General features: G+C 43.1%; 1 protein-coding gene across 14 annotated transcripts in view; it reads left to right on the top strand.

Moving 5' to 3' along the window:
- The window catches only part of cep112 (centrosomal protein 112), a 238,026-nt gene that overhangs the window by 118,017 nt on the left and 94,271 nt on the right, over positions 1-25,738 (top strand). For 13 of the 14 annotated variants that reach the window (XR_005131447.1, XM_037545025.1, XM_037545026.1 and 10 more), the window contains 2 exons: positions 11,114-11,221; positions 22,782-22,964. Coding sequence is in view for 13 of the 14 variants with exons in the window: in XM_037545025.1 (XP_037400922.1) it covers positions 11,114-11,221; positions 22,782-22,964 (291 nt within the window). In the remaining variant the exon portion in view is untranslated. The remainder of the gene's footprint in view (positions 1-11,113; positions 11,222-22,781; positions 22,965-25,738) is intronic. The other variant, XM_037545031.1, reaches the window with a different exon arrangement.

Genomic DNA, 25,738 nt, shown 5'->3' with positions numbered 1-25,738 from the left:
ATGGAAGAACATCTAAAAGAAAAAGAGGCAAACAGGCAAACAGGCAAGAAAGAGCGGCTGTCAAAGTTAACATGTTAAGAGCGCATTAACACCGTGCACGGCAGTCCAGCGTTAAGCCCGGCTGCTTGCATGCTGCATGGTGTTATTATAAAATCCTCCATTGTAGCTCTTTCATTCAAATGTAGCTTTCAGGTTTTAAAGCAATTTCTTCAGCGCCTTTGTTGGGCGTCGCTGGCCAACTAACTTACAGAAGCAACTGTAAAGTGAAAAGCTGCATTTCTCCTTAAGAACCTCCACTGTAACAGGAATCTCCAACCTGAATGAATGAGTTCTACAATTGTGGAGGAACAGTGACAGGGACTGTGTGTGTGTGTATATATATATATATATATATATATATATATATACATATAGGCCGAGCATCAGAACGGGGAAGAAAGGGGATTTAAGGGGCTTTGAACGTGGCGTGGTTGTTGGTGCCAGACGGGCTGGTCTGAGTATTTCAGAAACTGCTGATCTGCTGGGATTTTCACACACAACCATCTCTAACCAACAGAAAAATGTGTGTGTGTGTGTGTGTGTGTGTGTGTGTATATATATACAGTGAGTCCAAGAAGTATTTGATCCCTTGCTGATTTTCTTCGTTGGCCCACTAATAAAGACATGATCATTCTATACTTTTAATGGTAGATGTATTCTTACATGGAGAGACAGAATATTAAAAAGAAAATCCAGAAAATAAATCTAAGGAATATATATTAATTGATTTGTATTTCATGGAGTGAAATAAGTATTTGATCCCTTAGTATTCATTAGCAGTTCTGGCTTTTACAGACCAGTTAGACACTCCCAATCAACTTGTTACCTGACCTGAAGCCACCTGTTCTCACTAATCACTTGTGTGAAACACCTGTCCACAGAATCAGACAGATCACACAGATTTCAAGTCTCCAACATGGGTAAAACCAAAGAGCTGTCACAGGACCTCAGAGTCAGAATTGTTGACCTTCACAAAGCTGGAATGGGCTACAAAAAGATTAGTAAGGTGTTGGATGTGAAAGTAACAACTATTGGTGCAATTATCAGAAAGTTTAAAGAGTATAACATGACAATCAACAGACCTCGGCCCGGTGCTCCAAAGAAGATTTCGCCTCGTGGGGTGGCAATGATGCTGAGAACGGTCAGAAATCGTCCTGCAACCACTCGGCAGGAGTTAGCAAATGACCTGAAGGCAGCTGGGACCACAGTTTGCAAGGAAACAATTGGCAACACTTTGCGCAACAATGGATTCACATCCTGCAGTGCCCGAAAGGTACCCCTGCTGAAGGGAGCACATGTGGAGGCGCGCCTCAAGTATGCCAATGATCATTTGAAAGATGAACCAAGTTATTGGGAGAAGGTTTTGTGGTCAGACGAGACCAAAATTGAACTTTTTGGCCTCAACTCCACCCGCCATGTGTGGAGGAAGAAAAATGCTGCCTATGACCCCAAGAACACTGTGCCCACCGTCAAGCATGGAGGTGGAAGCATAATGTTTTGGGGGTGTTTCTCTGCCAAGGGTACAGGGCTACTTCACCGCATCACTGGGAAGATGGATGGAGCCATGTACCGCACAATCCTGAGGGACAACCTCCTCCCCTCTGCCAGGGATCTGAAAATGGGCCGTGGTTGGGTCTTCCAACATAACGACCCTAAACATACAGCAAAGGCAACAAAGGATTGGCTCAAGAAAAATCACATTAAGGTCATGGAGTGGCCCAGCCAGTCGCCAGACCTCAATCTGATCGAAAATCTATGGAGGGAGCTGAAGGTCAGAGTTGCCAAGCGACAGCCCACCAACCTTCGTGATTTAGAGAGGATCTGCAAAGAAGAGTGGGCCAAAATTCCCCCTGGTGTGTGTGCTAAACTTGTGGTTAACTACAACAAACGTCTCACCGCTGTGCTTGCAAACAAAGGCTTTGCCACTAAGTATTGAGTGTGTTTGGCAAGAGGGATCAAATACTTATTTTCCTCATTGAAATACAAATTAATTAAAATATATTCTTTAAAATTATATTCTGGATTTTTGTCTTGATATTCTGTCTCTCCATGTTAGAATATATCTACCATTAAAAGTGCAGAAGGATAGTGTCTTTATTAGTGGGCAAACAAAGAAAATCAGCAAGGGCTCAAATACTTCTTGGACTCACTGTATATATATATAATATTAAAATGTATACGTATATGAATACATATATACAAAGGTTCAACTCTTTGTCCACAGTATGAAAATAATTGTTAAATTATTAGATCATGAATACATTCCGATAAATATTTTCTCCATTTATGGCTATATTACTTGTTCTTTAATGGAAAAAAAAATTGAGCAAATGTGATTCATTCCAATTAACTGCACAAGATAACGTGATTAATCAGATTAATCAGCCCAAAAAACACAACAAAAAACACGCTCACCTACTAGTCACAACACAAATGTGAGAAATCTGCTGAAGAATTTCCTGATACAACTAGTAATTCAAGGCTCCTGCAGAACACTGCAAGCTGTTGAGACCCTGAGGCAGCAAAGCAGACCAGCACCATCACACTCCCTACATGCTACCCAGATGAGAAGAGGTCCTGATGTTGATATGAAGCCTTATCCAAACATGACTTGACTTTTGTCTCAGCTTTTAAGACTTTAGTAATTCTACGGAACTTGAAATGAGTGGTTGTTTGTGCCCTGGAGGCCCTTCATGAACGCCCGTGTCGTTTTAATGTTTTTGTTTACGGTTCTCATAAACACAGATGGATTTAAGGGTGGGAAGTTTCTCCAGAGTCTTAGATGTAACTGTTGGGTCTTTTCTCGCTGGTTTGAGGGTTCCAGCTTTGTTGGCGGCCTATTCTTGCAGATTGCTTTTGTAAGCTGCCTGCTTGGCTTTGGACTGATTGAGGTTCAGGCCTTTGGGAAATCCTTTTCAAACCATTTCCAGTCTTATGAGCTTTGTTGTTATTAATGAAAAGAATATGTAATGTCCTCAATATTGGGCTTCCCTGATTTGAACTAAACCTATAAATGAAAAATAACAGGAGAGAATAAAGCAGTTGGGAAAATTGAATAAATGGGTTAAGGTAATTCCATAGGCAGTTGCCGTATAGATTTAGCTGAGCAATAGTTATTGCTCTTGTCTGTGATTGGTCAAAAATCTGGTCGTATTTTTTAAATGATGCATGAAGGTCTTCAGTGTTTTGTACTGACATGTACTGCATGATATACACAGGAAAGTATATTGTGATGTAATTTATCATGATTATGTTTTACATTCATGGCATGTAAGACGCTTTTTTCCAGAGCAATTTACAATTTGATAAGTTTACAGAGGCACGCATAGGAAGTTAGAGTAGGGCGCTTGATTGGACCCCAGTCTCCAGCATGACTGGCAGAAGTGTCACCTATTACACCAGCCTCAACTAACATAGTAAAAAAAATTAAAAAAAAAATATATATATATATATATATATGTGTGTGTGTGTAGGGTTAGGGTTAGATATAAATATATATATAATTATATATGTATTTTTTTTTCTCTCCTTACTTAATGTTGCTAACATTGACTGAAGTCTAGTGGCAGAAAGTTAGAATTTTTAATTTTTCTTTTTCTTTTTTTTGCCCTCTGCACTGATCCAAGAACTTTGATGTTCAGCCAGTATTAGTCCAGTCTCTCTATTTTCCTAGATAATACAGTTGCATACGTTGGATAAGCTCACTTCATTTGAATATGTGCAGAATATGACTTAATGACCATTTAATAGTGTTTTTAATATTGGCTTATGATCCAACCTCATCACTCGGCTCCAAGTTATTTTAAAATGGAAGCCGTAAAATTCATCAGGAAGTCCATCCCTTGAATGATGCGATTTTTTTTTTTTTCTTCAGTAATGTTGATGAAGTATATTCCGATGGGAATGTCCGTTTGTTCCGTTTATCATGTTGTGTTTTGTTGCTGTTTTATAAAAAGCAACGTGCCTCTCAAGGACATGCGTTTCAATGGTTCTTATCCTGGTTTGTGTCATGCCCGACAACGCCCCTCTCATGGCTGTATTTTCATCTTCATCGGTGAGCAAACAAGTCCACGCTGAAAAAAGGGTTATTGTTTTTGTTTAAATGCAAATTTTAATTGCGGCAGTTGTACACATTCTGTCGAGATCAACGAAACGGCAAATGTTCTGTCCGCTTTATCTGGACACTACCGTCCCTGTGGAGAGGTGTGAAGAGGCTGTTCACCTCTTCACTTTATACCCCTCATTGTTCACTAGCAGCTCAACACAGAGACACAACGTTTCGCATAGAGATAATGATTGGATGATAATAATTGGATATTAATAAAACTTGTTCCATTCCACCAGGAGGCCTATAGAGAGCGTTTTTACATGTCAAAGAATCATTTCGTTCTGATACGGTCTCTTTATTTTTACTACCCAAATAACCCTGATCAAAAATGTACATCCCCTGGTGATTTTGGCCTGATAACATGCACAGAAGTTGACACAAATGGGTTTGAATGGCTACTAAACCGGTAACATCCTCACCTGTGATCTGTTTGCGTGTAATCAGTGTGTGTGCGTAAAAGCTGAGTGAGTTTCTGGGATCCAGACAGACTCTTGCATCTTTCATCCAGCCACTGATGTTTCTGGATTCTGAGTCATGGGGAAAGCAAAAGAATTGTCAGCGGATCTACGGGAAAAGGTAGTTGAACTGTATAAAACAGGAACGGGATACAAAAAAAGATATCCAAGGAATTGATCATGCTAGTCAGCAGTCTTCAAACTGATTAACAAATGGAAAATCAGGGGCTCTGTTAAAACCAAACCACGGTCAGGTAGACCAACAAACATTTCAGCCCATTTACCTCAGAACTGTAGGTTGTGGATAATGTCCCTTTGTGGCAGTAAATAGAGCATGATAAAGGAACAAGGGATCAAACGTGGCTCGGGCCTTCTGAGGCGGATGCCCAAGCCATTCAAATTAGCCTAGGTTGGCTCTGGAATGTACCTACAGTAGTTTGAGTCTTTCTGTTTACATGAAGCTAAAAACTAACTATCACTCTATAGTGAAGAAAATGATGAAAATGATGAAATGAGAGAGTTGGAGGAAGCTGAGGTAAATGGTTCCTTTACTGCTCAGCTGCATGTCACAGTGCTCATGGAGACCTTTATGGAAGCAATATATATAAAAGCGGGCTTTGTGACAGAAGTTCAACTCATCGTTTCCTCCATAAACAACGGTGCCGCTTCACCCCTCCTTCTGAAAGCTACCTCACAGCAAGCGCGCGGTAGGACGCTCACGCAAGCGTTTGATCAGTCCGCGACAGTGCGGAAGACTGCAGGCCTCATCGTGGAGCCTCCACTGCGCACATCCTGCTCCCAGATGCTGGAGTGGAGCACGGCGGCGCCACCGAGGCACGCAAGAGGGGATTTCTCCTTCTTTCCTCCTCCTCGTCCTCCACCTCCTGCCACAGCTGCCTACAACATGTGCCCGCGTCACTAATACACCAGCACTCCGAGTCCCTGTAACTGTCACAACAGGCCACGTTTTATATGGGCTTATTCACGTTACGAAACTGCTCTGAATACCAAGGCTGTTTTTTGAGGTTTGGAAAGAGGCGACTGAGCTGTTGCGCTCAGCGTAGCGCTGCGAAATGGCAGTTTAGAGAATCAAAGCTCAGACACACTTCACATCCCATATCAAGCTGAGTCGGTCCTGTGAAGTCTGTTAAAAACAGTTCTGTGCAAAGCCTGATGTCTGTATTAGGGCTCTCACGGTTACTTGATGACTGGATCGATTTAGGTTTGGCTTTTCAGTGAGTCTAGTTATCAGTTTAGGGAAAGATGCATGATGATTCTGGAGTGATAGCAGCATCAGACAGATGATTAGATTTGATCATTCAATGCGATAGTCATGTACAAAAGTTTGGGCACACCTGGTCAAATTACGTACAACGTGCATCAACAAAACGTGGTCCTAATTGGACCAGGAGTGTTTGAACTTTTGTGTACACTTGTGTAAAAGAGGGGAAAACCTGGACTTAGACCTATAGAAAGGGGCACTTCAACAAATGTACCAGACTCGATAGATCACCAAAACTGTCACCGACTCAACGCATTGGGTCTGAAAATGTGGAGCTCTCAAAAATCTGTTACTGAGAAAAGGAAATGAAGAAAAGAAGAACATTCCCACTAGAACAGCAAAGCTGGACATTTGAGATGTGGCGTAACGTTTTATGGCCTGTGAACGTTTATGAATCCTCAATTTAAGATCTTGGAGGTAAAAGAAGGCAGAATAAATGCCACCAAAGCAGCGAGACGCTCTTCAAACCAGCTCTACAGCCATCAGTCAAGCATGGTGGGGGATCCACTGCACGTTTGAGGATGTATAACGACATCTGGAGATGGTGGTTAGTTTTTGATTTAAGGCACTATTGAAGGCTAAGTACCAACAAATGTACATACATCATGTAATGCCCTCTGGTAAACATTTGGAAGAAATTTGTTCTACAGATAATGACCCCAGGCGCACTGCTGAGAAGATCAAAATGTACCTATCAAACAGGGAAGGTGTGGATGTTCTCAAAAAGCTGAAATCAGGCATCCTGAGAAGAATGGAAGCAATAATAAAAGCAAATGGTGCACACAGGTGGGCACATCTGATACGGGAAAAAACGTACTGTATTTAGTTGTTGAGGTTTTTTTGTTGAATGTATGAAAAATAAATAATAATAGCCACTCTGTCTGGAAATCATATAATTGATGTACAAATACTGGTGTACATATTTATATAAAGTAAATGTTTTCTGCTATATAGCCTTGTTTGGCCTTTGTTTAAAACTCTAATCACTCATTATTATTATTACTATTATTATTATTGCTTATTAAACTCTAAGCTGTAGTGACAGCCTTAATCTGTATAGCTATATGTTTTGTTGACTTGATGCTGTCAGGAGGGGCCAGTATAAGAGACCGAGTCTACATCCACCTGCTTTGCTTACAGAAAGTCTTTAAGGACTGCTGTAAATACTCGTGAGAACTAAAAGACTCATTTGAAAGATGAATTGTGTGGCTTTCTGTTTGTTTTATATCTGCAAGGTGAATCTTGTAGAAATTTGGGGGAGTCCTAAGGGCTCACTGTTCATGTTCCCTTTCAAAGCCCAAACTTTCTTTGTTTCTTAAACCTTACCCATCCTAGTATTCTGCAGGCTTTCCCAACATCAGTATTCCTTTCTCCGCAACCTGCTCCAAGTCAGTTGCTCTCGCGGCGTTTTAACCATATTTGTGCTCCTTCAGAGACTTGAGCTGCCGGCAGGCAGCTATTCTGGAGTCTAAGCGAGTATACGTTAAGTCAGGTTGATGTGGTTTGGGTCGAGTTGAGCTGGTGTGTGGAGTCCTTGGGTAGATCAGAAGTCAGGAGATACCAGGGGTGAAGGATGAACATGCCCCATGTTATGCCCCATTTCGCTGCTGTCGGATCAAAACCTTGTGTCTCCAAAATTGTAACTTTACAGGAGAAGGAAAAAACCTACTTTCCTTTTAATGTAAGTCAATGGAACCAGACGTTTTTCCGTTTCTTTTGGTCCATTCAAAACGAAATTTACACACAATGTAAAGGCCGACAGGTGCTTCCAAAATGTTTCAAAAACTGAAAAATGACAAATTGAGATACAAGGTTTTATTTCGACAGCAGCAATTTATTAGGTACACCTTGCTAGTAAAAGGCTGGACCCCCTTTTACCTTCAGAACTGCTTTAATTCTTCATGGCAGACTTTCAACAAGGTGTTGGAAACGTTCCTCAGAGATTCTGGTTGGTTATTTGAGTTCCTGCTGCCTTTCTATCATCTGGAACCAGTCTGCCCATTGATTGGGCAGTGATTGGCTGATTAGCTGTTTGTGTTAACAAGCAATTGAACAGGTGTACCTAATAAAGTGGCCGGTGGGTGTTTTTTTCCAACATTCGCCCTTTGATATAAACTGGACATTCCTAGTGTTGTGCACCTAGGTGGTGTACTCGCCAATCACAAGGCTGATTTGGGTTTTCCGACCCACACAGCTTTATCAGAAGTGTCCCCAGTGGTCTCCTTCTCTCTGTTTAAGTCAGAGAAACTAACTGCGTGAAGTCTAATGAATAAAAGCTGGGTTGGCAAGAGCTTCCATTCATCTGTTCATTTGGTCAACCAGCCTTCCCAGCAGTAAAGTGAGTAAGAGCCCTACCGTCTTTAAGCTGTGGCCATTTAAAAGCTGGAGAATGTTTTTAGTGAGCCGTGGACGCAGTTGGGTCTACAGCAGCTCACTCTGTTGTCTTTAGCACTGCTGTAGTGGGGTAGTGGGCCGGGAGCCGTGCTTTGCGATGCCACTCACTCGTGCTCCGTGGAGTATTAGTATCATACCCAGACATTTCTAAGATAGATTTCTGAGAACATTTTAAGCATATTTTAAAATTACATTTCTCTGTTGTTGGTCAAACTTTGCTGGATGTTTATTACACTCACTACGTTTTAGTATCAACCAAACAAGTTTTTCCTTCCTTCTTTTTTACTGTGGTCATACATATTACATTAAAAATGACAACAATTTAATTTAGAACTAAAAAGTATTGCTCTGGGCCTTACTGTGCTATTCTTTGCCTTTATTGACCTAAAACTACAGCATCACATGACCGGGGTGACATGCAACCAGGTACACATTGATGTGGTGATAGTGGCCAATGAAGGTTGGTAATGATCACAGGAGAGCTGCAAAGCGGATGCAAGAACTCTGTGCCTTTCTGTTCGTTCTGTGTTGTAAGAGTGCAAGACGAGTCGTCTTCTTCTTCTTCTTCTTCTTCTTCTTCTTCTTCTTCTTCTTCTTCTTCTTCTTCTTCTTCTTCTTCTTCTTCTTCTTCTTCTTCTTCTTCTTCTTCTTCTTCTTCTTCTTCTTCTTCTTCTTCTTCTTCCAGCTGCTCCCTTTAGGGGTCGTCACAGTGGATCATCTGCCTCCGTCTTGCCCTATCCACTGCCTCCTCTACTTTTACACCACCCATCTCCATGTCCACCTTCACTACATCCATAAACCTTCTCTGAGGTCTACCTCTTCTCCTTCTACCCGGCAGCTCCATCTCCAACATTCTTTGCCCAATATATCCACTATACCTCCTCAACACATGTCCAAACCAAAAAGAGTGCAAGACGAGTTATATTTTGTAATATTTCTTGTTGGCATCAGAAGACGTTTTTCCCTTCTTCTTTTGAGCAGTCAAAATTCTGGCTTTGAAGTGTGGATGTTGAGTGTGGATGCCGGGTGGATGTTATTTTTTGCAACCTGGTCTCGATCTCTGTTTGTGCTTGTCCTAATATTTTTACAGCTATCTGTGGAATGATGTTGAGAGGCCTTCCTTGCCTTCTGGGGCTTAGAAAAGCTCCTTTTTGTATCTTGGTGAAAATGACCACTTCTGATGTCTTTATTTTGTTTCATTTTCTGTTTCATCCTGTCCTTTGTGGCTTTCGTCTTTTCTCGTTGTCCATCCTTGACCTCCTGATGTCTCCATCTTCATCCTCCTCCCATGTCAGGGGTACCAGGTATCAGGGTACCACTCTTTTTTGCCTTCATTTTGAGTTTTTGAATAAGGCAATAACGCTTATAATATAATAGAAACGTTTAAAACGATGGGGCCTGAAATAGAAACGTCTGAAACGATGGGGCCTGAAATAGAAACGTTTAAAACGATGGGGCCTGAAATAGAAACGTCTGAAACGATGGGACCTGAAATAGAAAAGTCTAAAACGATGGGGCCTGAAATAGAAACGTTTAAAATGATGGGACCTGAAATAGAAACGTCTAAAACGATGGGACCTGAAATAGAAACGTTTAAAATGATGGGACCTGAAATAGAAACGTCTAAAACGATAGGACCTGAAATAAAACGTTTAAAACGATGGGACCTGAAATAGAAACGTTTAAAACGATGGGGCCTGAAATAGAAACGTCTAAAACGATGGGACCTGAAATAAAATGTCTAAAACGATGGGGCCTGAAATAAAACGTTTAAAACGATGGGACCTGAAATAGAAACGTTTAAAACGATGGAACCTGAAATAGAAACGTCTAAAACGATGGGACCTAAAATAGAAACGTCTAAAACGATGGGACCTGAAATAAAACGTTTAAAACGATGGGACCTGAAATAGAAACGTCTAAAACGATGGGGCCTGAAATAGAAACGTTTAAAACGATGGGACCTGAAATAGAAAAGTCTAAAACGATGGGACCTGAAATAGAAACGTCTAAAACGATGGGGCCTGAAATAGAAACGTTTAAAACGATGGGGCCTGAAATAGAAACGTCTAAAACGATGGGGCCTGAAATAGAAACGTTTAAAACGATGGAACCTGAAATAGAAACGTCTAAAACGATGGGACCTAAAATAGAAACGTCTAAAACGATGGGACCTGAAATAAAACGTTTAAAACGATGGGACCTGAAATAGAAACGTTTAAAACGATGGGACCTGAAATAGAAACGTTTAAAACGATGGGACCTGAAATAGAAACGTCTAAAACGATGGGGCCTGAAATAGAAACATCTAAAACGATGGGGCCTGAAATAGAAACGTCTAAAACGATGGGACCTGAAATAGAAACGTCTAAAACGATGGGACCTGAAATAGAAACGTTTAAAACGATGGGACCTGAAATAGAAACGTCTAAAACGATGGGACCTGAAATAGAAACGTCTAAAACGATGGGGCCTGAAATAGAAACGTCTAAAACGATGGGACCTGAAATAGAAACGTCTAAAACGATGGGACCTGAGCAGCTGTACTCTAAATTTGAGGATTCAGTGAATTTTCAGAGCATGCTGCTTTTTAAAAACTGAAGTTACTTTTTCAGGACACATTGCTGCGAATGGACAGTTTGATTTGTGCAGCTGATCTTTCTAACAAATGCTGACGTACGCTCTTCTTACTACTAAAGGCTTTTCCTTTTTAAATGTTCAGTGCGTGTTTGTCCTGTGCAGATAGCCTTTAGATTAAGTGTTGCACTAATTTCTAACAGGTTTTAGTTCATCTTTTTGTCTGCTGTTCTCATTTGCCTCACTTCATGTCTCCAGATGGAGAAAGTGGAAGCCGATCTGTCCCGATCCAAGTCACTAAGGGAGAAGCAGGCTAAGGAGTTTGGCTATCAACTGGAGGAGCTGAAACAGAAATATGAGCAGCAGGTCAGTAGAAGGAGTGAAACGTTTTGTTTGTTTAGTTTTTTTCCTTAGTATATATTACGCTTTACAGTGAGGTAAAAGGCACTCTGCTTGTTTAACATTTCGATTATTTAGTATGTCCACAAAACTCGCACACTGAGGATAAAACCTTTGTCCGGTGCGGATTTGTAAATTGATGCACAGTAGTGAATAGTCACTGTGACAGACTAGTGGCAGTGTTAGTGTTACTGTTCCAGTCACTGACTGCTTTTGATTCCTATCAGATTAAGAATTGAGAAACAGATCTATGAAAACCAGCCACAGTTACTGACTAGTAACAGTTTCTCTGTTACAGTCACTGTTACTTTCACAGACTACTGATAGATGCCTTTTAGAGTAAGGATGACAAGAGGACCATCAGAAGAAGAAATGAGAGATAGATCTACACTCACCAGCCACTTTATTAAGGGGTTGGACCCCCTTTCGCCTTCAGAACTGTCTTAATTCTTCGTGTCCGACTTTCAACAAGGTGTTGGAAACGTTCCTCAGAGATTCTGGTTGGTTATTTGAGTTCCTGTTGTCTTTCTATCATCTGGAACCAGTCTGCCCATTCTCCTCTGACCTCTCACATCAACAAGGCATTTTCACCACACAACTGACCGCTCACTGGACATTTCCTCTTTTTCGGACCGTTCTCTGTGAACCCTAGAGATGGTTGTGCGTGAAAATCCCAGCAGATCAGCAGTTTCTGAAATACTCTGACCAGCCCGTCTGGCACCAACAACCACGCCACGTTCAAAGCCCCTTAAATCCCCTTTCTCCCCCGTTCTGATGCTCGGTCTGCACTTCAGCAAGGTGTCTTGACCACCTCTCCATGCCTAAGTGCAGTGAGCTGCGGCCGTGTGATTGGCTGATCAGCTATTTGTGTTAACAAGCAACTGAACAGGTGTACCTAATAAGGTGGCCATTGAGTGTATAAAAATCAGAGGCTACCGTTAGAAGCTTACCATAGTAAAAAGGTAAATCTATGAACACCAATGACTGCTGTTAGAAGCCCTTCAGTGTGATGCAGGTGAAACAGTCTCTGACATTAGATTTTCTGTCTGACTCTGTTTTTCTGACACCACAGTTCTTAAGAATAATCATCCATAAGAATAAGGCAGCCGGCGGAGGTCCAGTGCCCCAGTGATTAGGGCTGTGTATTGGCAAGAACTTGGCAATATGACACACACCACTATACAGGGGTTGTGATTCCCTACACTGTGATTTATTGCTGTAAGATACAGCGCTGTGTGAAAGTTTTAGGCATCTAAGCAAATGTTTAACCAGTTGACCTCAGCAGGGAGTTTATCACAATATACATTAGAATAAAGTCGTATTCATAATTCAAATAAATAGAAAAACAATAAACAGTAACAAGAATTTCTCAGGTCCATATTTTTCCTGGACACCTTCACAGCCGCCACAGAGACTCGTTAATATCATCAATTACATCATGAGCTCAATTTACTGAGCACTGATTGGTCAAACCAGGAGCTGCTTTATAACTACATATAATACTGGGCTTCCTCGAGGAGCGGCTTGGAGATGGGTCAACACACACACTCACATCCAGAACATCTATATGTGTGTGTGTGTGTGTGTGTGTGTGTGTATATATATATATATATATATATATATATATATATGTTAATATTCTATACATTGTGTTTACTTAAATATTAACACTTTATAAATATTAACTGAAACCAGCTTCCACCTTAAACGGTGCAGCCGTGGGCCGTCGCACACGGGACACGTTACACGGCGTCCAAAAATGCAACACCATTGTTTTTAACAGAGGCGCTCACCAGCACTGACACAGAGAGCTGACGCTCCAGCGCTATTCAGTACTACGACACACAGCATTTAGCTATTGCTCCATTAAATTAAAGCCATATTGAGACCACAGAAAACCACAGTAGATCACATGTGGCTTGAAATTTACACAGAAGAAGGCAGCCAGTCTTTTAGAGAAACAGACAGATGGCAGGGTAAGTTACTTCTGCTTACGCTGTCTTTCAGGTCAAGAACCGCCGATCTGTAAGGGTAGTCACGTATACCAGGTGTGATAAGTGATGCTGAAAACTGTATTTAATTCAGTTTATACGAATAGAGTGTAAAAACGAACCTGACCGTTTCTTTGGGGTCCTGCCAGCATTCAAGAGTGTGAACTCACCATTTAAGGTGGAATGGGAAATTCAGACAAGTAGCTGGCATATACGAAGCTGACTTCAGCCTTGTCTAAATTAATTAATTAATTGACCCTTATTGGTCCCACATCAGGGAAATTTCACCCCCACATTTAACCCATCCGTGAAGTGAAACACTAGTGAGCGCACACACACTAGGGGGCAGTGAGCACACTTGCCCGGAGCGGTGGGCAGCCCAATCCGCAGCGCCCAGGGAGCAGTTGGGGGTTAGGTGTCTTGCTCTAGGACCCCTCAGTCATGTGCTGTCGGCTCTGGGGATCCAACCGGCGACCTTCCAGGGTCACAAGGCTGGTTTCCTGACTTCCAGCCCACGACTGCCCCTTTCTGTTTATCAGAAAATGTTACCAGCATTGAAAGAATAAGTAGGATATTTTGATGGGTTAAATCACCAGATCAGGATGTAAGTAGTAGTACTAAGCTGGGTGGTAGAATAGACTGTATAACAGTCAAGTAAGGCTGAAGTAGCATTAAAAACACACGTTACTACACTATAGTAATGATATGGGCAGGCTCGCTCGATAGGTAGGACAAATTGTTAGAACATGCATCTAAGTCTATGAGATTCAGCAGTCAGTAGTAGCAATACTACTCATCTACATCTGCCAGTTCTCAGTTAGTGGTGTGCCTTTATGGAGGAGTCTAGTGGCTGAAGAATAAACCGTGTGACTTTGCATGGAAAGTTCTGATCAAAAACCAGTACTGTGTGTTTGAGAATCGATACCTACATAATATTGCGATACTCAAGTGTATTGACATTTTCTTACACCCCATCAGTGGTGGGTCGCAGTGTGAGGGCAAAGGGGTCTCGAGGAGCCTTAGGTCTGAAATTGTAACCTCATTGTTTCTGCACCACTGATGCTCTCAAAGTGCTCCTGTGATGTCGGCGTGGCCTTGTCTGGCTGGCCATGGTCACACATGGTCACATGCATTTGAAATAGTTATTGATTGTCACACGTACGACAACGGAAGGGAGTCTCAACGAATCTGTCATGATGGTCTTATTACTAGACATAAGCTGTCACGACATCTCAAGGCAGCCTGTGGCAACTGCCGTGAAATGTTGATTTTGTGGCCATGTCAATGTAATGTGATACCAGATTTACTAATGTGTTCACAGCGGAGGTCAGAGCTGAATGGATAGAGCAAATGAGTTATTATTCCATTCTTTCTGTGTCTCGCAGTCTCCCCAATGAGTGTTTAATTCTTTTATCATTGTATTCTGTTGGTTAATTACAAGAACAGAATGCTGGACTGAAAGCTTGGCACTTCACTGTATGGACAGAAGTATTGGGGCGCTTATACATCACACCTACAGGAGCTTTTACGACATCCCATTCTAAATCCATAGGAATTAATATGGAGTTGGTCCCCCTTTGCTGCTATAACAGCTTACACACTTCTGGGAACCTTTTGGAGTATGTCTGTGGGAATTTCTGCCCATTAATCCAGAAGAGCATTTGTGGTGTGGGCCTGGCTCGCCATTTCCCTTCTAGTTCATATCTAGGGATTCAACAGAGGATAGGCACCGTGTCCCTCAGCACTCTGCGGCCCTACTCTCCGGGTTTGTGTGGTCTACCGTTTTGTGGCTGAGCTGGGTCACTTACAGTTGACCGGGGCTGAACTAGCAGGTCAGTAATTTCACAAGCTGACGTGTGGCAGAGGTGGCATCCTAAAATAATGCCATGTTTAAGGTCACCGAGCTCTTCAGTACGGCCCACTCTGCAGCCAGTGGTTGTCTGTCGCGACAGCAAGGCTGTTTGTTTAATGTTGTAAACCGCTTCGCACTCAGTGTGGCTGAAATACCTGAACTCAGTTATTAGGAGGCGTGTCCCAAAACATTTGTCCACATTATGTATGTCTTATTTCACTTCACAGCATGTTTGGTGGGTTATAGCGCAAACACTCCTTCTACATGTGGGGGCTGGCATAAAGTGTTTGAGAACCCTTGTCTGTGTGAGAGGGAGAACAGGCCTCAAAGATATAACAATGTGGGGCAGCAGTTTAACCCCTGAAGAAGGTGCAGTGTCATGGTGAAGGCTACATCCCCCAGACTTGAAGCCACACTCTAAATATGGGAGTGAGGATATAAATGTCTTTTGGCTGGCAGTTCCTACGCCAGGAATGCCTTAGACCATTCCTGTTTAGAGTCAGTAAATGGAAGGAAATGTTTGTTGAGCTGTCTTATTATGGTCTGGGGGGCAAAGCAGATTTCCTTGAATAAGAATGGAGACCTAAGATCAGTTTTTGCTTGCATAGCTCATGATTTAGACCGGAGCTGGATTTCAGATAGCTCCGTATTCCTTATGTAGTGCATAATATATAATGATTTAGGATTCAGGCATGTCCGTGCTGGGCGAGCGGTGCACTGTTTGGGTGAAGAAGCTAGAATTTAATTATTGACTTAGCGCAATATGTAGGGGGCAGGAATCCATTTGAGGTACAGTAGGTAAGATTTTAGAAGGTTAGATTTGAAAGGCTTACCCCATGTTAAGTTAAATTTTCTCTACATTTTTTAGGGCGGTCATGGCCTGGAGGTCCCTGTGACCAGAAGGTCGCCGGTTCGATCCCCAGTGCCGACAGCACATGACTGAGGTGTCCTTGAGCAAGACACCTAACCCCCAACTGCTCCCTGGGCGCAGTGGATGGGGCTGCCCACCGCTCCGGGCAAGTGTGCTCACTGCCCCCTAGTGTGTGTGTGCTCACTAGTGTGTATGTGGTGTTTCACTGCACGGATGGGTTAAATGCGGAGGTGGAATTTCCCCGTTATGGGCCTAATAAGGGTCACTTAATCCAATCTTAATCTCATTATCACACTTTATTCGTTTATGATCCCGGGCTTGTTAAAATGAAGGATATGGTTCATGATAGACAGAGGTTGCTGTCTTATTGCTGGGGGACCAGCTGTCGTAAAATCAGATATGATTTCAGAATCGCATTTCATGTTCAGTTATCGTGTCATTCCATTAGATTCTGCCGTATGGAAAATCTAGATTATTTCCCCTCCGATCGAAATCCCATCAGCTGACGATAATTGCCTTTTTTAAAAATAAAACAATCCCAATTAGTCCTCTGAAATGTTCCTGCTATCGTTAATGCCATCTACTTTGTAGGGCACGTAAAGCAGGCGCCCTTCAATTCATAATTTAATCACGTTGCAATTGAAGATGTCATCCCATGAAACAACAGTGGAACAGAAGGAGATTCACAGATGGATAATTCATTCAGTACTTCATTAGAAATTTATCCTCACATCTGAAACAGCCATGCAGACTCAAAGATGGTACACAGGAGTCATCACTGTTAAATGAACTTCACTGCTGTAAACGGAACTTTTATAGAGCACATAGAAAAGAGAATTACACCCGATAGGAGCTCATTTGAGCTTAACTTTCTTTATTTGACAAATACGTCGATACTTAAATACGATTATACGGGAAATGAGCCGCTTAATTCAGGCATACAGGACTGTGCAAAGGTTTCAGGCACCAAGGCTGATTGTTTTTCTGAGCAAGAAGTGTGTTTTGGTTTGTGGAGACTCTATAAAACATTAGGATAAATGCAAAATACCATTAGCGCAATGCAAAGTAACAAAGAATATTGTTAGAAAAGTATCTGAGAGTAGTTGAGCTACAAACTCCTCCTTGATGTCAACAGCTGTTGCATGGATTCATTCAAATCTACCAACACGTTTGATTTTAAGGACCCAAAAGATGGAAAGAAGAGTTTTCCTCGTTTTTGAAACAAAAGCGTAATTAAATAAACACTCACTGCAGTGATAAAAAGCTTTTAGCGTAATTTTCTGACTGTAGTGCTTCGTAGCGTTTAGTGTGGTTTTTACCTGCTGTGTGTAGATGACACCGTTCACACCAGCAGGATGGCTCTAAAGCCAGAGGCACAATGAATCCTAAAGTGTGGCAGTCAGTAACAGGTGACGTATCAGTGTATGGTGAATACCTGATAAATCCAGAAAGCCTTCAAAACAGGCAGCTGTGCCTCTCTTCAGCTTCCTTAACGCACCGTCCCCTTGGCCATTTTCTGTGGAGTAATTGACTTGCATGCCGTGTCAATTGTTTTAAATTGTTTCGAATGGAGATGGTTAGTGTTCACGATTTGTTGATAGAGAGCAAAACAGACTTTGTAATCATTTTTTTTTGTCTGCATGACAAATGAGGTTGCCAAGGTAGTGAATCACATAATAATCACCAGTGTCAGGCCAGAATTGCAGAATAAATGGAATTCTTTCATGATTTTTTTTCCCAGCAAGCGGCAAGTGTGGGGAAAGACTTTGAAGACAGAAAATCTGAGGTTGATTCCTGTCGCTAAAAGAAAACTGAAACAACTCCTACAACTGATTCATTTGAATTTGAAGTAGCTCGTCACGGTTTCAGCTGCTGCGTCTGCTTTACTTTCAAAGTATTTGCTTTTCCCTGATTTTTTTAACTAATGCACACTATCATTTAAAAGTTTGGAATCACTTGGCATGACTTACGAAAGGTGGAATTTTAATATTAACTATTCACCAACGTGTTTACGTATATTTTATTCAATATTTCAATAATTCTGTGAACAAGAAGGGAATAAAAATATACTGTGAGGATATACCATACTAGAATTACGGTTCTACGAGGGGGGGGGGGGGGGGGTTGGGGCTTTAAGTTGGGTTATTTTTTTTATTTAATTTAATTTTTTTTTTTTTTTTGGTCAGCATACGGAATGCGTGCTCAGTGGAATTCAGAAGGGCTGACTTGGCCAGTCAAACAGTAAGATTGGAATCGTTGTGTTGTTGTAAGATAAAGCAGTTTTCCAAAACGTGAGTTGATTAAATGTTTCTATAAACTTTTGGCATTATTCTGCAATTACATGCTCAAAGAAGATGAGTGAGCTCCCAACCCACCCTGCCACCGCCCCCCTTGCTTTGGATCTTGAGCAATTCCTTTCTGCCTCCATGCATTACTCTTGCCGTCGCTCACATCTTGGTAATTTATCCACCAGACCTTTTCCCCAAAATCTCTAAGTACTTAAGTAGTTTTTAGCAAACTGTGACCTGGCCGTCCTGCTTTTTGTGGCTAACCTAGTGGTTTTCAGTTTGCAATGTAACCACTGTATTTTTGTTCATGAGGTATTTTGCAGGTGGCAGTCATTGAGAAATCTACACCTGCATCCAGAGGAGCATTTCTGATCTGATTGACAGGTGTATGGGTTTTTTTTTTCTTCATTATAGTGGCAATTGTTTCTGTTATCAGCTGTGGAAGTCTTCCTTGGTCTACCAATCCAAGCCAGTTCCAAACAGATGATTTTGGTAAGCCTTGTGATTTTGGTTTGGCCAGTGTCTCGTACTGTATTCTTGTTTCTCAGCCTTTTAATGGTTTCCATGACTTTCATGGCCACAGCTCTGGTCCTCATGTTGACTTACAGCCTCCACTCCAAAGGAGACCGGAAGCCTAAAATCAAGGCCCCTGTTTGTAAGTGTCACCCTAACCCCTTGGAGCTGAAAATCTTGCCCTACGAAATGGGACAACCCTCAAATAAAAATAAATAAATAAGTAAACAACATTGCTTCATTAACAGCCTAACCTACTAGTGCTGCTCTGTAGGCGGCCCGGCCCGGCCCGGCCCAGCCCGGCCCATCTTTAGTGATAGCAGAGAAGGGAAAAGTTCAGCAACCTCGCTGCTGGGCTTTAGTTACATTTAAGGCATCATATGCCTTTAAAGAGGGGGGCAATTATTTATTATCACCCACCCCTGCTTGTTTGGTGATATGAATCTAAAGTTCGCTGTTCACCACCTTAAATGGAGCAGACATTCTGCCTTTCCTGATCCACCTTGGGTAGTCCAGTAGACTATTTAAGGTGGAATGGGAAAGTTAACTAACTAGCTACCAAGACATTAGCATGCTGTTAGCGATTTTGAAGATTAAGAGACCCTTATTAGAAATTTCACCTCCGCGTTTAACCCGTCCATGAAGTGAAATACCACATACACACTAGTGAGCACACACACACTAGGGGGCAGTGAGCACACTTGCCCGGAGCAGCGGGCAGCCCTATCCACAGCGCCCAGGGAGCAGTTGGGGGTTAGGTGTCTTGCTCAAGGACACCTCAGTCATGTATTGTCAGCGCTGGGGATCGAACCGGCGACCTTCCGGTCACAGGGCCGGTTCCCTAACCTCCAGCCCACGACTGCCCCTTTTTGTGCTTGTTATGAAGAAATCGACCGTAATACATTGAAATGGCATTAAGCCGAGATAATATAATGGTTATTACAGTTTTTAACAGAGAAAATTCTGACATTCGTTGGTTTCTTTGGTCGCTTGCACAGCCGTCTTGCCGGTTTTTCTTTTTTTCCTCATAACATTCCGTTTGGAGTCTCTGAAAAGCCTTCGTTTGGAGGCCATGCAGTCCTAACGCTTCACCCTCCCCCTCTATCTCAACTTAAATTGGGACACCCTAACCCTAGACATGAACGTGCAAAATGGGGCCAAGTGGTAGGGGCAAGGGGTTAAATGGGATTGGGCCCAAGACTGGACGCTGAATGCTCTCTTATACCTGCACTAATGAAACAATTAAACACACTTGAGTAATCACAAACTCTGTGAAGTCCCGTGTCCCAAACATGATGGACCTTGGAAATGTGAGAGGGAGGCTGTGTAGAAAAAAATAGCTGTAATTAATACATTAAACAACCTAAATATGTAAAACTAATAATGCAAACATTGCTATGTAAGAAATTTCCTTAAACTCCAAGATATTTTTTGATAGAACGTTTGTTTATAAATGATAACGTTTTATTTCAAAGCTTTGATGAAGCCAAGATGAAGTACATTTTGTGCCCTCAAAACACAAGTTTCAATTTTTTGTATTTCATCGGAATGAAATAATCCATCCATAACGAGTTATGGATCCCCCATCCTTAATGTTAGTTGAGTGAAGCCGGAGTGTTTAGCTCAGGCTATTATGAGTTTGTGCCTGAAGGGTCACGTTCACTCATTCATGTGGGCACAAAGGGACATTCCCCAACTTCCCCAGGGCATACCTCTGTTGGACTTTAAAAGACAGGGGCTCTATAGACGTGCTGCTCCTCTGTGACCTCCACACCGCTGCAACGTCATGGCCAAGCCCTTGTGAACCCCACTCCCTGACATTGAACTGACGTCCAAGGCTGCAGCCTGGAGGTGGGGAGGGGGGAGCGGCGGGCGTGAGAATGAGTTTCCATTCTGTCATAACTGGGTGACTAATCCAATCTGCTCTTTAGATCTTTAGCCACGGCACACGCAAACACACTCAGCCCCGAAATTTAGCACACATTCTTCCTTTTCCATGCACAAGTACCAGGAAGCGTCTTCATCTTCTGTACTCCATAAAACAGAATAGACACAGTCCCAGCAAACCCCCTTAGTTCTTTCTTCTGCATACCGCACCCCTGCTGAGTGCAGCCAGGCTCCTTTCCTCGCCCCATCCATGATCTACCCCGGCAAGTCTCCTTGACTGGCTGCTTTCCCCCCATTACCTCAGCACCTTGGTTCCTAGAGGGGGGGCGCTAATCACGTCCAAGCCCGCTGACAGCAGCCATTCAGCACTGCCACTTTAAGAGCCTGGCACCCAGCAGCCTTTTCTCCCATTCTCCCTGTGACGTCTACAGTGAGGCGGCTGTGTTTTTCCCGATCCTCTTCTTTCCCTTGTTGGTCTCCTTTCGTCCTTTTGTTAGTACACTTTACCACGGATCTTCACTCCCGCGTCAAAGCGATTTCGATCGGAATTGTCACCAGTAAGAAATGTTTCTTTGCCTGGCTGGAATATGTCACTCATCCCGGAGCAACCCATTCGCTGGAGACTTAGCCACTGACCATTGAGCCATGCATGCATATATGTATATGTGTGGATGATGACACCGTACATAACAAAATCCACTAACATTCCTGCGGTGAAGTGAGAGGTGTCAGTGTTAAAGCCAGGCAAGAAGACAACAGGAATCTGTCCTTCAGCTTTAGGATCCAGTCTTCTGTCCTTCCTGAATCCCGACTTCTCCTGTTGGCTGGTCAGTCTTAGCCTAGCACCAACTCTGCTTGAAGTATTTTTTATCTATCGCTTTTCCTCGTAGAGCAGGGTTGTCTGAATGCCGATGAAACTGGCGAAGGCGCTCTCCTGATCTGTGCATTAGCCTCTGAAAAAATCTGCTGAAACTGAAAAGCTGGTGCCGTGGGGCTCTTTTAAGCATCTCTCTATGGCCTCCTCTCCATCTTGCTGGGGGGAAATTCTGGCTCCTCAAGGCAAACCCATTCATCACCTGCTCTCAATAGCAGTCCCGCAGCCTCCGCCTGGCAGGCCAGGTAGGGTGCCGAGGCTCACAATGTGCTACGGATTAGCATCAAAGCTGCGGGGACCAGGCCCACTCCACGCTGGGCCGTCTTTCACAGCCAGCAGGGAGACGGGGCAGGACCGGCCAAGGTCATCATCCCCCCCCATCAGGAGGGGAGTGGGAACGGACCCTGGGAAACGACAGGCCCGGCTTCTGAACACCCAGCACCGGCTCACTGCACAGCAGGTGCAGGACAGCGAGATAATGCTACCCTCTTGCTTTTGTGTGCTCTTTCAGAATTTCTTCCGTCCAACACTTTGAGGATTTAGACACAGCAGTGAGAATTTAGCTCTTCTTTTTTTTGTCCCGCTTATTCTGGTGTTAATAAAAGGTTGTTGGTAGGTAAACAGTAGCTACCGGTAATCGGTTGCCAGAGTAGTTGGTCGCTGGACTTTTGAACATTAAAATGGCTAAAATAACTCATAAACTGATGTCTTTGAAAAGTTTTTGTTCTTTAGCAGTCTGATGGAATAAATTGGATTACCGATATGAACCGCAATCCGAAAAATATCTTTTTTAAATCATTATTTTTCGCCTTTCTTTCCACGGCGATGTTCTTTTCTCACACTATGTTGAATGAATATACCGTATAATGATGATTTTAGGCATCGCTCTAAGCCAATTTTTCCATCCTGTCACCTCCGATGCACAGGGCTAGGCTCGCATGACGGGGCAGATGGCTACCCCATCCCAGCCTTTCTAACTGGCCTAGACATCACGCCTCTTTTTATAATGAGCATCGGAGGAAGGCGGAGGGGAGGCGAAAGAGACAGAGAATGAGAAGCGCTTACAATTAGCCCAAAGAATGGGAGGATAGCGGAGGCTATGAGGTAACAGTGATGCAAAAACTCCCCTTCGGTTTATTAGGTATCGAAGCTAACGCCGAACTTTTTTTTTTTTTCGCTGAGCCATGCACAAGTTGTCATGACGACAGGGATGTGCCGCTGATGAAGTCTTGATGCTTGTTGTCCAATCAGATTGTGGACCTGAAACTGCAGCATGAGCAGGAGAGGACGCACCTATTCCAGCAGCACAATGCCGAGAAGGACAGCCTGGTCCAGGACCACCAGCGGGAGATCGGCAGCCTGGAGAAGCAAGCGCGGACCGCCATGGTCCAGCACCAGGCTCAGACCCAGGAGTGGAGAAAGCGCGATGGACAGGTAGGGGGTCTCTCCTTTTCCGCGTCACCGTTTTATGTTGCCGATGCCGAAGAAAATGTTTGCTATACTTTTTTATTTTTTACATTTTGAACAGGAATCTAACTAGGAATTAGAATCGTTCATATAAACGCTGCATTTTATGGGAAAAAATGAAAATTCTCAGTAAATTTTGCAACAATGCGTAACAAAAAACTAAGATTACTTTCGCGAAATTGCGACACTGTTTTAGCGCCACAGACAGAACGATGTTTAAAAAGAAATTTCCGCAAAACTAAACGTCGTACGGCAACGACTTTTAACGCATTCTTTTAATGTGCACTGTTTTTAAGCGGGATTTAGTGGAAGAACTGAAAAGCCCCAATTACTGAAACCACAGGTTGCCGGATGAAGGAGGCAAATCTCTAAGCGCAACATGACTCTGGTCTTTTATTCAACTCCCTGGGTTGCATTTTTTTGTCCTTTTCTTTTGGCTGTTTGGTCTGGGTTTGGCATGAGCCGATGCGCCGCCACCGAGTTTTCCAGCCCCGCCGAGCGCGGCACACTTTGTGAGCAGACAGACCATTTGTGTTCCTGCGCCGCAGGTAGCCGTCATCCCCTCGTAGGGTTTATTTTTTCATTCTGTGTCCCAGCCTCAACATGCACACACATGCCGTTTAGCGCATATTAACGAATCCCCTAGCAGGACGGCTAGAAACCTCCATTTTGTTTAGCAGCAGGTTTCTCCTGCCTTCTCTGCCAAGCCCCTTCTCCTCTTCAGTCCGGCTATCGCGCAGTCTCTGCGGGAAGCCATTTGACAGCCAAGCCCCCAACTGGGGATGCATTTGACTCTTCAAACCCCAAGATGAAATATAAATTGTCAGCATGGCTAAACCATGTTTATTGGCTCCTAGCAGGAGAAACAAAGTCGAGCGGAGGTGGTGCTGTACAGCGGATTAATGCCAGTGTCTATAGATGGGCACAAATCTCTTCTTTCTGTTTTCCATCGAAAGACCAACCAAGGAAAAGTTGGACCTCAGTACATACGGTCACTTGGAACTGTTGTTGATTAAGAATGTTTCTTGTGCTAGACAGTAGCACAGTAGATAATATGATGGGTTTTTCTTCCAGCAGATACAAAGAACTCAGATTTAAAACACTTTCTGACGTAGTCTCTCCTCTAAACGTCTTTGCAGAGTCGTTTTGTGAAAACCGTCATTTTGTCAGCGCTTTCTTTTCAGCAGTAAAGGCTAGTATTACAGGTTAAAAAGTACACACAGCAGTTCAAAACAAATAGCTTTTTCATCCTTTTTCATGCTTCACACACAGCATAAAGCCATTTACTCAGCACCTCATCAGTCACGTCATCATTAAGACTGTTGCAGACTGGACGTATGGGATATGAAGGCAGGAGAGTGAAACGGCCTGCTACAGCGAGAGGCTGCTGTGGGATACAATCCTCCGTTTCTTACAGAGCACTGAGCAATTTGTTGGCACTCAAGGGAGCAAATTTTGTGGTTTGGACTTTCTGTATGTGCTCCTCCATCGGATGATGCGATTGTGGTCAAAAGTGCACTGAACCTCAACGCCCTCTCCAGCAAAAACCCCAATCCCCCAGCCTTAGAGACTGGTACTTTGTGAGGAGCTTCAGCTCATGGATGCGAGGAGATCCACTGCAACCCTTAGAGGAGTAATCCACGTTCCGATCTATGCAGAGTTAAATATTCCTCAGGATGGAGAGACACCCCCATTCCAGCCGAGCGTTGAGAGCCTCTTTAAACTCTGAAGATCTCCACACTGATAAGGGATTTAGATTTTCTGACAGGAATGGCTTTTGAGTTTTGGGACAAGATCGTACAGCTAATGGCAAAGATGAGGGCGAAACACAATCTTCCGGGTGTCCAACTGTCAGGATTTTTCTCCTTCTTCTTCCTCGTCCTACCCACAGCAGAGCGGAACTTTATATGAAAGTGATGCTGGCTGGTTTGAAAACTTTTTCTGTCTGTGTCCCACTGCATTTGAATTGGTGTCCATCAAGCTTACTCTAGCTGCTAGAAGAAGATACATTTCTCAGCTGCTGCTGACAGAAAACTGGCTGCCTCAACACCGTCTGAGTGAGATAAGATGGCCATCATGGCCACTCGTCTGTTCTCAAGAAAGCACATTTTCTCTTTGCGTGCTCTCAGAGATTGAATTCGGGAAGGAAGAGAGAAGGCAGCACCACAGAAGCCATTCGTCAGCTGCTTTATTGAGATGAGATGTTAAATTCCAGGACGTGGTTCATGGGAATCTTCGGTGTAGATTTATGCTTATATATGACAAAATCTGCAATTGCCTGAAGGCAAAGTGTTTACATGAATGTATTCCATCTTTCCTCAAATTAAGGTCATGTTCTTGATACGGCAAGGTCATGTTCTTGATACGGTAAGGTCCTAAGGCCTTCCGGATTGAAAATAGGGACTTCAGTAAGTGATTAAACCTGCCTTGGACGAAAGGTCTGTGGATCGAGTGTAGGCTCAAGTTTCTTCCTGGAATCTGCGAACGGATAGCACTATGGAAAGCTGGCTGTGTGAGCGGATGTTCTTCCGAGCACACTTGAAGATGAGCGATTCAGATTCATCTACTGGTGTGGTCAGTACACTAATAAACGTGTAGTTTGGCTGACATTGCGGTAACTCAAGGAGAGCAAATGGCTCATGCCCGCACTTACAGCTTTGGGAGCTTGTGGTTCCAGCCCAGCGGAGCTTTGTTTTATCTTAAATATGAATAAATTCCATTTATGACGTGTAGTCATTGAA

Source organism: Pygocentrus nattereri, chromosome 14, assembly GCF_015220715.1.
Source record: "Pygocentrus nattereri isolate fPygNat1 chromosome 14, fPygNat1.pri, whole genome shotgun sequence".
NCBI lineage: Eukaryota > Metazoa > Chordata > Actinopteri > Characiformes > Serrasalmidae > Pygocentrus > Pygocentrus nattereri.
The sequence above is the reverse complement of the archived record's forward strand: the minus strand, read 5'-3'. Positions and strand labels throughout refer to the sequence as shown.